At 42.8% G+C, this 12,998-nt stretch overlaps 1 protein-coding gene across 2 annotated transcripts in view; it reads right to left on the minus strand.

Annotated features, from left to right (window-relative positions):
• The window catches only part of COL28A1 (collagen type XXVIII alpha 1 chain), a 105,660-nt gene that overhangs the window by 13,009 nt on the left and 79,653 nt on the right, over positions 1–12,998 (minus strand). For both annotated transcript variants that reach the window (XM_030550637.1, XM_030550638.1), the window contains 5 exons: positions 8,636–8,704; positions 8,183–8,263; positions 8,056–8,091; positions 6,970–7,006; positions 4,341–4,892 (listed from right to left, as the gene is read on the minus strand). In XM_030550637.1, coding sequence (XP_030406497.1) covers positions 4,341–4,892; positions 6,970–7,006; positions 8,056–8,091; positions 8,183–8,263; positions 8,636–8,704 — 775 coding nt within the window. The remainder of the gene's footprint in view (positions 1–4,340; positions 4,893–6,969; positions 7,007–8,055; positions 8,092–8,182; positions 8,264–8,635; positions 8,705–12,998) is intronic.

Genomic DNA, 12,998 nt, shown 5'->3' on the forward strand with positions numbered 1-12,998 from the left:
GGGAGCAGTTAGATTCCTCTCCTGTTAGTTATATTAATAGGAAGAAGAGAAACTGAATGTTTGGTTGTAAACTAAAATGGGGAGGGACATGTGGTTCTGGAATTCCCACAACATGCAATGTCTTAGTCAGTGCACCAACCTACATTACCAGTACTCTGGTGTTTGGTTTGGCAAACTGAAACAATTACAAGTTAGGGGATAATATACAGGCATATCCTTGACATACCTAGTTAAGAAGTATTCCATTTGTGGAGTGCATGCTCTCTTTCTGTCTCCTTACCATGTAGTTACTACTGGTATGGGGAAAATAGGATCCCTGTTTTAAATAAATAATAGTAATACTTTAAATAATGGGTAGTGGTGGCTTTCTCAGCCTGAATAATGTGTCTCCTTGGCTGACCCCCTCCAGAATTTATTAATGGTTTAGTTTTGTCTATATAATGTTAAGTATTTGACAACTATTACCTTTTCATTGTGCTTGCCTATGCTTGGTATAAAGTTAAGTTGGTATATGTATGTTATGTTTTTGCTTTATCTTGTCTTTTTGTGCTTTTCTCCCCTCCCTGTTCCCTGAAAGTCTGGCAAGTCAAGCATCTGGCAGATAATCCAAAATCTGTGGAATACGTGTCTGAGACATTTCATCCATGGACTCCCACCACAGTGGATTTCTGTATGGGGAGGAGAATGTGACATACTAGAGCAAATTATACAAACATTCCATCCCCTTCATTTGTAAGGCTACAAAAATAATTCTTAACACAGCCAAATGGTCCTAAATCTTTTATTTCCTGGAATATAACGGGTCTCAATACTCTTGTTAAAGAAAAAAGTGTACTCATTATTAAAGAAAGCAAAGGCAAACGAAGTGCTTTTGCAGGAGATACACTTGACCACAGATGAGGCTGCTAAATTAGAACAAGACTTGATAGAAGAAACAATGTCTTGCTGCTTCTCATCCAAATCTAGAGGGACAGCCATTCTCTTCCATAAAGCACTGTCTGTAACAGTCTTGGAGTCAATTTCAGACAATCAGGGCAGAGTTTTAATCCTTAAAGTCACCACAAATGTATCTGAACTAATCACTGCTAATATGTATGGACCTAAGCTTGATGTTCCTGAAACTTTTCATAGGGTTTTATTAAATTACATGGTGAACCCCATATCCTTACTGTTATTGTTAGGAATTTAAATGAGGTGATTGATTGAACAAATCTCAGCCTCAGGGTCATATACCAACCAAAACTAGAATGGATCTGGAGTTACACATTGAAGATCTGGGACTACGTGATATCTGGCGACGTATGCATCTAATGGGTAAGGATTATTCATAGTTTCCTCTGGTACCTGAGTCCTATTCCTGTATAGATTTCTTTTTTATCTCCAGGGGACTTCATTAATTCTGTAATTTTCTCCTCCATTAATACAAGTGCTATCGCTGATCATGTCCCTATAACTCTTCAGATAGGAACAGACCTGAGAGAGAAATAGCCTTATAGCTAGACATTTAATTCTTCACTTTTATTAGAGCCGCATTTCAAAAATTTTATTGTAAAAGAAACTGGCTTATTCCTGGAGACAAATGAACCCTCAACATCTTCTAGCAGGCTATTTTGCTCAAGGGCAAGTAGAGATAAAATTGTAAGTTTTGCATCTGAGAAGAAGGGGGTACCTGGAGAAAAAAATGAAAGCTCTTGAGAAAAAAGTAAAAGAGCTCAATTTATCTTATGCCACAGCTCCATCTCCAGGATTTCTTTGATCCTCAATTAATTGTAGATTTAAACTCAGTAAGCTGTACTCAGCACATCTGAATTCACCCTATTTTGATTCCGGCAGGACTTCTGGGAATTGAGTGAAAAAGCAGGCAAATTGCTGGCATATTGCTTAAGACAGTGGTTTTCAAACTTTTCTGGAAAGCCAGTTGAAGAAAATTGTTGATGCCTGCAACCCAAAGGAGCTGGGGATGAGGGGTTTGAGGTGTGGGAAGGGCTATGGGCTAGGGCAGAGGATTGGGGTGTAGGTTGAGGGCTATGGGGTTGGACTGGGGATGAAGAGTTTGAGGTGCAGGAAGGGGCATTGGGTTTTAGGGGGTTCAGGGATGGGGCAAGGATTGGTGTGCTGCAGGAGGGGGGCAGGGCTCTGGGCTGGGACTGCAGGCTCTGGGGTGGGGCTGGGGATGGGATGTTTGGGGTGCAGGAGAGGGCTCAAGGTTTGGGGGGGCTTAGGGCTCAGGCATGGTATTGGGGTGAGGGCTTACTTGGGCGGCTCCCAATCAGCGCACAGCAGGGGTGCTAAGGCAAGCTTCCTGTGTGTCCTGGCACCATGACTACATTGTGCCCTGGAAGCAGGCAGCAGCAGGTCCAGCTCCTAGGCAGAAGTAAGCAAGCGGCTCCGCATGGCTCTTGCTCACAGGCAGTGCTCCCCCAGCTCCCATTGGCCAGTTCCCAGCCAATGGTAGTGCAGAGCTGGTGTTCAGGGCAGGGCAGTGCATGAAGCCCTGCGGCCACCTCCACCCTATCCCCCGCCTAGGAGCCGGACCTGCTGCCAGCAGCTTCCAGGGCGCAGCGCGGTGTCAGAACATGTAGGGACTAGTCTGCCTTAGCCAGGCAGCACCACTGATGGGACTTTTAACAGCCTGTTTGGCGGTGCTCACCAGAGCCAACGCAACTCAGTGCCTTACATTCCAGAACCCACATTTCGAAAACCACTGGCCTAAGACAAAAGACCTCTGCATGCAGAATCACGGCCATCCATGATACACATGGTAAACTATGTACCTCACCTGAAGATTAATGAAATATTCTTCAATTTTTCAAAAATATTACACTACTGCAAATTACTGCAGTCCAGCATAGAAACCTTGATGTGCCTGTAGCAGAGGATGAGTTAATTGAGAAGATTAAGAACATGAAAATGGGAAAGCCCCCAGGCCAGAGGGCTTCCCTGTCAAATAGACACTTCCTTGACGTCCTGTTTAACAAGATGCTTATCAATTTGATCTGAACACCCTGAGACTGCCAGAGTCCTTAGATCTTCTGGGAACTTCGGAAATGCTTCAGAAACATTTGCGGTTGGAGCAGCACACCGAGACCCCTGACCCTTCCACCCCTTTGCTGCAGGGACACGGAGCCAGGTGGGAGCCCCTGCCAACCCCGTCAACCCTCCCCCCACCAGCAACAGCAGGGGTCCTGGCTGCTCACTGCCTCCCCCCAGCACCAGCGGGGGTCCCAGGGCATGCTGCCCAACCCCTCCCACCAGCAGGGTCCCCTGGGCCACCTTCTCCAGTGCCCAGAGCACTCCAGACTGCCCTCCCAGCCCCCCACCCAAGTTTTAGTCACAGGCATTTTCAGTAAAAGCCATGGACAGGTCACGGGCCATGAATTTTTGTTTACTGCTCATAACCAGTCCATGACTTTTGCTGAAAATGCCCATGACTAAAATGTAGCCTTATCTCTAAGTACTTACATGGGGAAGAAATATTTGATAAATGAACTCTTCAGTCTATCAGGGAAAGGTATAATACAATCCAATGGCACAAATAGTTGTAATTTTTTAACAGTATAGGTAATTAATCATTGGAACAATTTACCCAGGGTCCTGGTGTACTCTCCATCACTGGTCATTTTTAAATCAAGAATAGATGTTTTTCTAAAAGAGATGTTCTAGGAATTATTTTGGGGAAGTTCTGTGGCCTGTGTTATACAGGAGGTCAGACTAGATGATCACAGTGGTCCCTCCTGGCCTTGAAACTGATAAATCTGTGGGGTGGAGAGACTGGAAGGAGTACTTTATGGTGGTGTCTATGGGGAGGAGAGGTTGGGAAGTGTCATAAGCTCTATGTGAAACTGTGAAAAGGAGGGAAGGATTGACAGACCTTGAGGGAGATTAGTGGCCCAGAGAAAGAGAGAGAGAGACAGACAGACAGACAGAATGACAAGGTGAGGAGAAATCCTCTTCGCTCTCCTGCACGAAGGACAGAAAACTTCACAGAGAATGGAACTTTGACCCAGCACTGAGGCATTCTGGGGAAAGATTGACAGAAGCCTTCAATGGAGGGCTGGTAGCCCACAGAACAAAAGAAGCTGGATAAAGAATGGCTGTGGGAACTCTCATTGTTTGTATTGGACTTTCATTTACCTTGGAAGGCATGAAGATTTGATTTGGCTAGAGGACTAAATTACACAGTGAGTGAGGGAAACAGAAGAATGAGTTGCATCTGAAGGTAAGAGGCAAGCTACTTTGCCACAGAACTATACTGACTTGCTTCAGTTGCTATGTCAAAGGCCTAATTCCATGCAGTGCACTGTTTTCATGGTTCCTGTTAAAGAGGTAGTTTCTCTTACCTGGGAGTGTGATAAAGTCATCTATCTGGTAGACATGTTCACTGTCAGGGTCCGTAGCAATGAGCTGCAATTCTTCCAGAAACTCCTGAATGTTAGGATCAGTCTTCTGAACCACCCCAATTACAAATATCTCGATGTTGATGGCATGCGCATTCCTCACTACAACATCCAGTCTTTGATCACGAGTATCAGCTTGTCCATCTGTTATTACAATAGCCACTTTTCTTACCCCTTGTCGTGCAACTTGAAATATCTCAATGGCTTTACTGATAGCTGCAGCTGTGTAAGTGCCTTCCCCTAGGTACTGCATATTATCAACAGCAAGTTTCACCTTATCTTTGCTCGTGTACTGCTGCAGAGTCGATACCAGCTCTACTTTGTGGCTGAAGTTGATAATGCCAATGCGAGCTGTATCTTTGTTGACTGTTACTTTGTCAATGAGTGTTTTCACAAAATCTTTGACAATTCTGAAGTTGTCTGGTCCAACGCTTTCTGAGCTGTCAATCACAAATACAAGTTCCAGTGGAGTTTCTTTACATTTGATGCCACAGCCTAAAATATTAACAATTTTTGACATTTTATGAGAAACGTCCTTTTGATTACACAATGAATGCAACTGAAAAAATATATATCAGATTCTCAGGCACCCAAGCCAAGATGACTTTTCTGAAAACAGAAAACTAAAGTAATCCACAGTTACTGAGATTTTTTTTTCATAGCAAATGGTAGGCCAGATACAGAATGGAGAGAAATGAGTAGAAGATTCTGACTTCCCAAGTTTTAAAGTATTTATCTATCTCTATATTTTTATAATGAAGGTGCTCTTTCTTTGTTTACATTTTGTTTATTTACCAACTACTAAACCTGCATCTACTAAATATTTATTAGAACATAAGAATGGCTATACTGGGTCAGATCAATAGTCCACTTAGTCCAGTAACCTGTCTTCTGATAGGGCTAGTGCCAAATGCTTTCAGAGGCAATGAACAGAACAGGGCAATTATCAAGTGACCCATCCTCTGTCATCCACTCCCAGCTTCTGGCAAACAGAGGTTTCGTGGTACTAAGAGCATGGATTTGTGTTCCTGACCATCTTGGCTAATAGCTATTGATAAACCTATCCTCCAAGAATTTCTCTATATCTTTTTTGAACCTAGTTATTCTGTTGGCCTTCACAACATCCCCTGACAATGATTTCCACAGGTTGACTGTGTGTTATGTGAAGAAGTACTCCCTTATGTTTATTTAAAACCTACTGCCTATTAATTTCATTGGGTGACTCCTGGTTCTTGTGTTATGTACAGGGCTAAATAACACTTTCCTATTCACTTTCTCTACAACATTCTTGGTTTTTATAGACCTCTATCATATCTCTTCTTAATCATCTCTTTTCTAAGATGAACAGTCCCAGTCTTTTTAATCTCTCTTCATATGGAAGATGTTCGATACCCCTAATCATTTTTGTGGCCCTGCTCTGTATCTTTTCCAATTCTAATATATATTTTTGAGATGGGGAAACCAGAACCGCATACAGTATTCAAGATGTGGGTGTACCTGGGATTTATATATTAGCATTATGATGTTTTCGGTCTTATCATCTATCCCTTTTCTAATAGTTCCTAACATTCTGTTAGCATTTTGTTTGCCACTGCACACTGAGCAGATGTTTTCAGAGAACTAAGCACTATTAGCTACATAGGAAACAAAGTATCCATAACTATATCAATTTAATAACTTTCAGTGGAGCTATTAATAATTTCAAAGTAAATTAATAAACAGAAATGTTCTTTATTGCATTTTGCTTTTATAATTTAAGCCCTGTCTCTCAAAGCATGCAATCTAGTAACTGAAATCCTAACATTTTTTCTGACAATTTAGTTAATAATTTCTGAAACCTTTAAAAAAAGACATGTAACTATGCAGTTTTTGTCCTCAGATTTCTCAGGTTTGAACAGTCTGTAAAGGCAATGTGCCCAACCTCTGCCTAGTCACCCCTTCTGCAGACAGTGTGTAGTACAGAGTTATGGAAAGACATCTCAGTGAGGTTATCCTTCCAGTAATTCTGTGTAGAGAGCAGGTTCTTGGCCACTTGTGGAACATTCTGCATGGCTTGCCGACAAACCCTGCAGATCCCAGAGATATGCAGAAGGCCTGGCCCCTAGTGTTCCCTCCTTCCTCTTCTCTTCTTCCCCTTCTTTCCCCCCCCCCCAACCACTTCTCTGGCAGTGTGGCTATGCTGTCAGGACTGCTTCAGCTGGTGTCTGTCCCTGGAACCCTTTTTACATTTGCTGAGATAGTGTCTAGGGATATATGATACAGTTTCTGGCTGGATTATACTTCCACTGTGAGCTCTGCTGGATTTCCTTTTGATTTGCAGAATTCCTTTAGCTATCCCATGTGATGTGCTTACTTTTCAGCTGAAAATCATAGGCTCCACACAACTTTGTTTATTTTCTGTAACATCTTATTTAAAGATGTTTTACTGCTGACACTGTACATGTGTTCCATTATGACAGAGATCCTTCCACACTAACATGTGGAGTAGCAGGCTTTACTTGTATCCTTTTAACCATGGTAGTTTTATTGTGTCATATTAAAACTTATTTCTTTTTTATAACATAGATCTTACCACATATTTCCATGATAAGTCTGATAATTTCTTCTTTCTGAAAGAGAGTATTCATTAATGTGTTACATTTATTCTAATCCTAGGGCATGTTTTTCTTTTGTTTGAGCTGCTACTGCATATCCAAAACCTGCTGTCCTGTTATTGCAGTTTTGCTGTTTTACAGAGCAAATTATATTGCACTTAGGGACACTTATAAAGTGGCTAGAACTCATAAATTTCACCAGCTGATAGGTGGCTGTATCATGCCATCAGCTTCTAAATAGTACTCCTAGCTGAAGTCAACGAGGAGTCAAGTGGCACCTTAAAGACTAACACATTTATTTGGGCATAAGCTTTCTTGGGTATGAAACCCCACTTCTTCAGATGAAGTCAGTTAGCTGTTCTTAAAAATCTACATAATATGTGGCCCAAAGTATTTACAATAAATTGTTCTTGATACTAATCCTAGGTCTCAAGAGTTGTAATCTGTTGTTCACATCTCGGGTATTAAACCCTTTAATGCACACCTTGCAAAGATGACGCAGTTTACTCTATGTGGTTATCTCAGAGACACATGGTCTACTATTTTATTATCCTAAAATAACTTGTTTGGATGTCTGAAACAAAACTATGTGGTCTAGACAATAGAAAGGTCATTACTACATGCCCCAATCATTCCCATATGCATTTATATTCACTCATATTGTGCATTCTCAGCTAATGGACAATGGCTGCTTCTGTCTATCACATGAAAGGGTTTTGAAACGTTCTATGTTTGGCCTGTGTAGATTCTTCAGGAAGTGGTATAGTTAGCAAAGTTCTTCCACCACTCCAGCCAGCAACTTCCACCACAACAACACTGCAGAACCTGTCTATGACACAAATTCCACCAATATGATGATCATCTCTAGTGGAATTTGTCTTCTTCCAAATGTATTGCTAATATACTGTCAGTGTGTCCCTGAATTCCAGATCAGCCCAATTTATAATAACTTAGTCAAACTCTGAAGCAGCAGGATCAGAATTTATTCAAATTAACAAAACATGCACAGTTTTTGCAAAGGGTAAATTCTAGACTGTCATAAATCAATTAATGTACATACTTACAGTAAGACCAGGTTCACCTTTTCTTCCCACAAACCCCTAAGAATTTGTAGAATGAGATCAATTAATAAATGCTAGTTTGTCTCATTTCCATTCTGTAAAATTAAATAATGTAAAAAAGGCATTTTACCGTTGGTCCAACAGGTCCCGGTTCTCCAATATCGCCTTTGTCACCTTTCTTTCCTGGATCGCCTTTCTCCCCATAATCTCCCTAACAGAATACAGCAGAGGAAAAAGTAGTGAAGTGCTAGAGACATGTAATTGGAACTGTGCTTCCCCAGTTTTTGTTTTCTTTGTACTAGCAAACGTCCTCCATACCAACCCATGGAAGAACTCTTCTGTGCATTTGAGACTACTGGTCGATGGGCAGTTTGTACGTGAGCCACTGCAGTAATTACTGCAGTGGCTGTATGTCAACCTAACATAGTTTTATAGTGTAGATGTGCCCTAAGTGTTTGCAGGATCAGGCCCTTAGGCTGCAAGCTCTCTTTAAGGTAGTGTTGGTCTTTTGTTTATCTGCATAGAACCAGGCACATCTAATAAGAAAAAAAAATCCTTTATTAACTCATAGGCTAGGATTTACCTTTGAGCCAGGGAGGCCATATCCTTCTGAACCCCTAGGTCCTGGTAAACCTGGAAGTCCTTGTTCTCCCTAAACACAATATGGAGAGTAAAAGTGATATTAAGTTATGGAAAAGATACATTCATGTATAACATTCTGTGTCATACAGAAAGCTGAAGTATTTGCATTATGCAATGTCACCAACAATTCAAAAGTGCTGCTCTTAAGTAGCAGTAATAACTAATGGGTTTGGATTTGGAGATTCTGTCCATACACTAAAGATCTCACAATACTTTTTGTAAAACAGGAGTTGGTGTATGGTGCACCAGTTGCCCTGCTATATGTATATACTTTTGTAAAATGCTTTGTGATGGTGGCACTGTATTCAATATAACTGCCACCAGGGAAACTGGACATTAAAAACAGTAATTGTTAATTACATGTGGACTTCCTGAATCTACAGAAAATCCATTACATTGACAGAAGTTCACGAACCTTTCTGTTCCTTTTAACACAGGAATGTCAATATTTTTTGACTGAGACAACATACCAAAGGCAGAACAGTCCCACAACTCAGCTAAGCAGCCTTAAAGCAGTCACAAGTGTTACATAACGGGAATGTACATTTACAAAGCCCAAAGGAATGATAAACAGATGTCTCTGTGGTGCAGCCCCACAGAAAGGAAGGAAGCTGTCTATCTTAAAGCACTTCTTCCACAGCCACAGGGAGTGCTACTGTAGTGTACAATACCTTCAAGGCCTAATGAAGATTCAGCTCTGTTAGGGTATATCAATACTGCGCTCTGAAGTATGACTGCAGCATAAGTAGATGTAACCACACTAGCATAGTTAAAATTAGCAGTGTGGCCACAGCAGCACAGTATTCAGCACGGGCTGCACAAACACCCTGAATAATTCATACCCCTGAGTGATGTAAGTGATACCAATCTACGCGCTGGTGTAGATAGCACTACATCAACGCTCTCCCACCAATGTCGCTACTGCCTCTCATGGAGGTGGAGTAATTAAGTCAACAGGAGAGCTCTTTCCCATTGTAGAGCATCTGGTAAAGACACTCTAGCCAGTGGTGCAGCTGCATTGGTGCAGCTGCGCCGTGGTAGCACTTCTAGTGTAGTCATACAAAGTGTTCTCTACCACCTTTCCCCAGTCTCTGGGTTGTAGCAGTCTTTTTTTTTTTTTTAAAGTGACAGGGAAAAATAAGTGCTGGGACAGCCTGAGACCATTCTAAGTTGTGATTCCCAGCTGAGATATGGAATTGCACTAGCATAAACCTGGAGTAATACTGTGGTGAAGTAGTGACCCCTGAAGTGCAATCTTAACCCCAGTGAAGTCAATGAGAATTCTCCCATTGACTGCAGTGGGACCAGGATTCCATACAAGGCCTCCGTTCCTGTTCTTTTGTAGATCAAACATTCTGGGGGGGGGGGGGAAGAGGGGAGGAAATCTGATCAGGTCTTTAGAGTAAACAGAAATATGATATTTTACATTTTTGTCATTTTTTAATAAAAAGGAATATTGATGTAATGTGGCCCAGTCAATGGCCACTCTTTATTAATGTTAATTACTGTAGACAGCAGTCACAGCTTTTAGTTTTACTGACAGCTAGCTAAGACATTAGATAGGTTTAGAATGATACTAAAATGTGGATGGAACATGTTATGAAATGAAAATCACATATATACATCTGACATTTTCCCATGAGAACATAAGCACAAGGCTTAAAGCAGATGCAGCAAAGTTATTTATGTTTCACTTTACCCCATTTCAAAATTTTGTTTGTGTGTGCTCTGCTAAAGTATTACTGGTTTGAAAATGGAAATGTCTGAGGAAGGCCACTGCTTCCGTAAAGTTCTCTTCCTGTAGCCTCAGACAAGGGAAGCAAAAGATAGCAGAGAAGGAAATAAGGACTTATGAAAATTATTAAAATGATAGTCGAGGGATTCACTTTCAGTACAAGTGTGTTAAACAGAAGGGTCAATTAAGAGAGGACATAAATGGCACTGGAAGTTACATGTTGGCAAAATGGAATAAGCCAGTGCAAAGTGATATGATGTACATAGTAAAAGGATAGAAGGGTGAGTCTGCAGCATGACTAATGGCAAGAGAATGACAGGTGTAAAATAAAACTGGCTATGTGAAATGTGGCTATTTCCATTCATATGTTGAAGCCATTGACATCACTTAAGCCCAATGTGAAGTGGGGTCCTGTGATGGTGCTGGCAAGGAAACCTGGAGTGAACCCTCGGTCATGCCAGCTCCAATCAGGAAAGCGGAATTGGAGCTGGCTGAGTAAGCCCAGGCCTAAGTGGCAAAAGGGGAACAGCTGCCGGCCTCCTTAGCCAGGGGCTACATAAAGGCTGGCAGGAAGCTGGGAGTGGGGGGAGGAAAGGGAGCAGCTGGGGAGCTAGAGGCTGCTCTCCCCTGCTGACCACAGAAGCCAGCAGTCCTGATGCTGTCTGTAGCTCAGGACCAGCTCTAGGCACCAGCAAAGCAAGAACATGCTTGGGGTGGCACAATTCCAGGGGCGGCATTCCAGCCTCTCTATTTTTGTTTTTGTTTTTTGTGCTTGGGCAGTTGTGCTCTCGGAGCTTGGGGCAGCAAATTTTTTGCTCGGGGTGGCAAAAAACCTAGAGCTGGCCCTGCTGTGGCTATAAGTTTGTGGGAACTTCTACTGTAAATAAAGAGCACAGGTGATTGCACCGAAGCAGAGTCACTGGCTGGCTTGTGGGTGAAGAAGTGGCAGATGACAGAGGGGCCCACCTGTGCCCTGTTACATATATATGTTTGTTCGGGAGCCTGAGCCAATGGAGGTGGTTGGTGATCTGGAGATGGAGGAGACCCTGCAATGGCTTCTAAAACAGCAGGAGCAGATGCAGAAGGCCCTGCAAAACTTCCAGCTGTCCCACCAGGCTGACAGACCGGCCTTGCTAATCTGGCAAGCAGAACAGCAGAAAAGCTTAGAGGACTTTATAAGAGAGCAGGCCAGCATTCAGCAGCAACTCCTGCAACAAATGGTGAGTCCTGCAGTAGGGGATGGCACCTGGCTGCCAGGCTTGGGACTCTGTAAAATGGGGTTGACAGATGACCTGGATGCATTACTCAGTATGTTTGAGCGGGTAGCCATGGGTGCCAGATGGGATAGGGCCACCTTGGCCCTATTGCTGTCCCTATCTGGTGGGAGAAGCGCAAGTGGCCTACATGGCCTTGAGTGAGGAACAGGCCAGGAATTATGAGATGGTGAGAGCGGCCATCCTAGACCAGGTGGGCCTGTCGGTGGAGAAGTACAGCCAAAAGTTCAGGTCAGCCTGATGGATGGGGGCTGTGTGGCCTCTGGCATTTGCTTAGAGACTGATGGATGGGGCCACCTGCTGGCTGAGGCCTGAGATGCAAACAGTGGGGGAGATAATGGATGCCCTCATCCTAGAACAATTGCTACAGAGTCTCCCTGATAATGAGTCTGGGTCAGCCAACATCAGCCAAGTACAGTTGATGCAGCAGCACCAAGGAGTACACAGAGGCAGACGTTCCCCAAAGGGAGGGCTGACCCAATAAAGACGAAGAGTTAGGGAAGAAGCTGAGTCACGGAGAGTGCTCTTCTATCATTCCATCTGCTAGGCTGCAACAGCGGTTATGGAGGGGTGGCAGTTCAGCTCTGTGTCCTACCGAGAGACTGAGCAGGTGAATTCAATCATAGAATCATAGGACTGGAAGGGACTTTGTGGTCATCTATTCCAGTCCCTTGCTGCACTCATGGCAGGACTAAGCATTATCTAGACCATTGCTGATAGGGGTTTGTCTAACCTGCTCTTAAAAATCTCCAGTGATGGATATTCCCTGTTTAGTACTGCATACAAAGTCCAAAGAGGCTTTATTCAAGAAATAGTGAATTTCATTCCTTATGAATGCTGAACATAAGGCCAAACACAATGCACAGTCAACCTTTGGAACTCCTTGCCAGAGGATGTTGTGAAGCCCAAGACTATAACAGTTCAAACAAGAACTAGATAAGTTCATGAAGGATAAGTCCAACACTGGCTATTAGCCAGGATGGTATCCCTAGCCTCTGTTTGCCAGACGCTGGGAATGAGCGACAGGAGATGGATCACTTGCTGATTACCTGTTCTGTTCATTCCCTCTGGAGCATCTGGTGTTGGTCACTGTCAGAAGACAGGATACTGGGCTAGATGGACCTTTGGTCTAACCCAGTATGGCCATTCTTATGTTCTTAAACCCTGCTCATGCAAGCAATGCCATTAACACTAATAGGTCTTCTCACATGTATAAGGCAAGCAGGATTTTCCTTTCAGTGAACATCAATACAGATCACGTTTTGTTAATTTAAAAATATTCAGTGATTACCAAT

This window comes from Gopherus evgoodei, chromosome 2 (assembly GCF_007399415.2).
Source record: "Gopherus evgoodei ecotype Sinaloan lineage chromosome 2, rGopEvg1_v1.p, whole genome shotgun sequence".
Lineage (NCBI taxonomy): Eukaryota > Metazoa > Chordata > Testudines > Testudinidae > Gopherus > Gopherus evgoodei.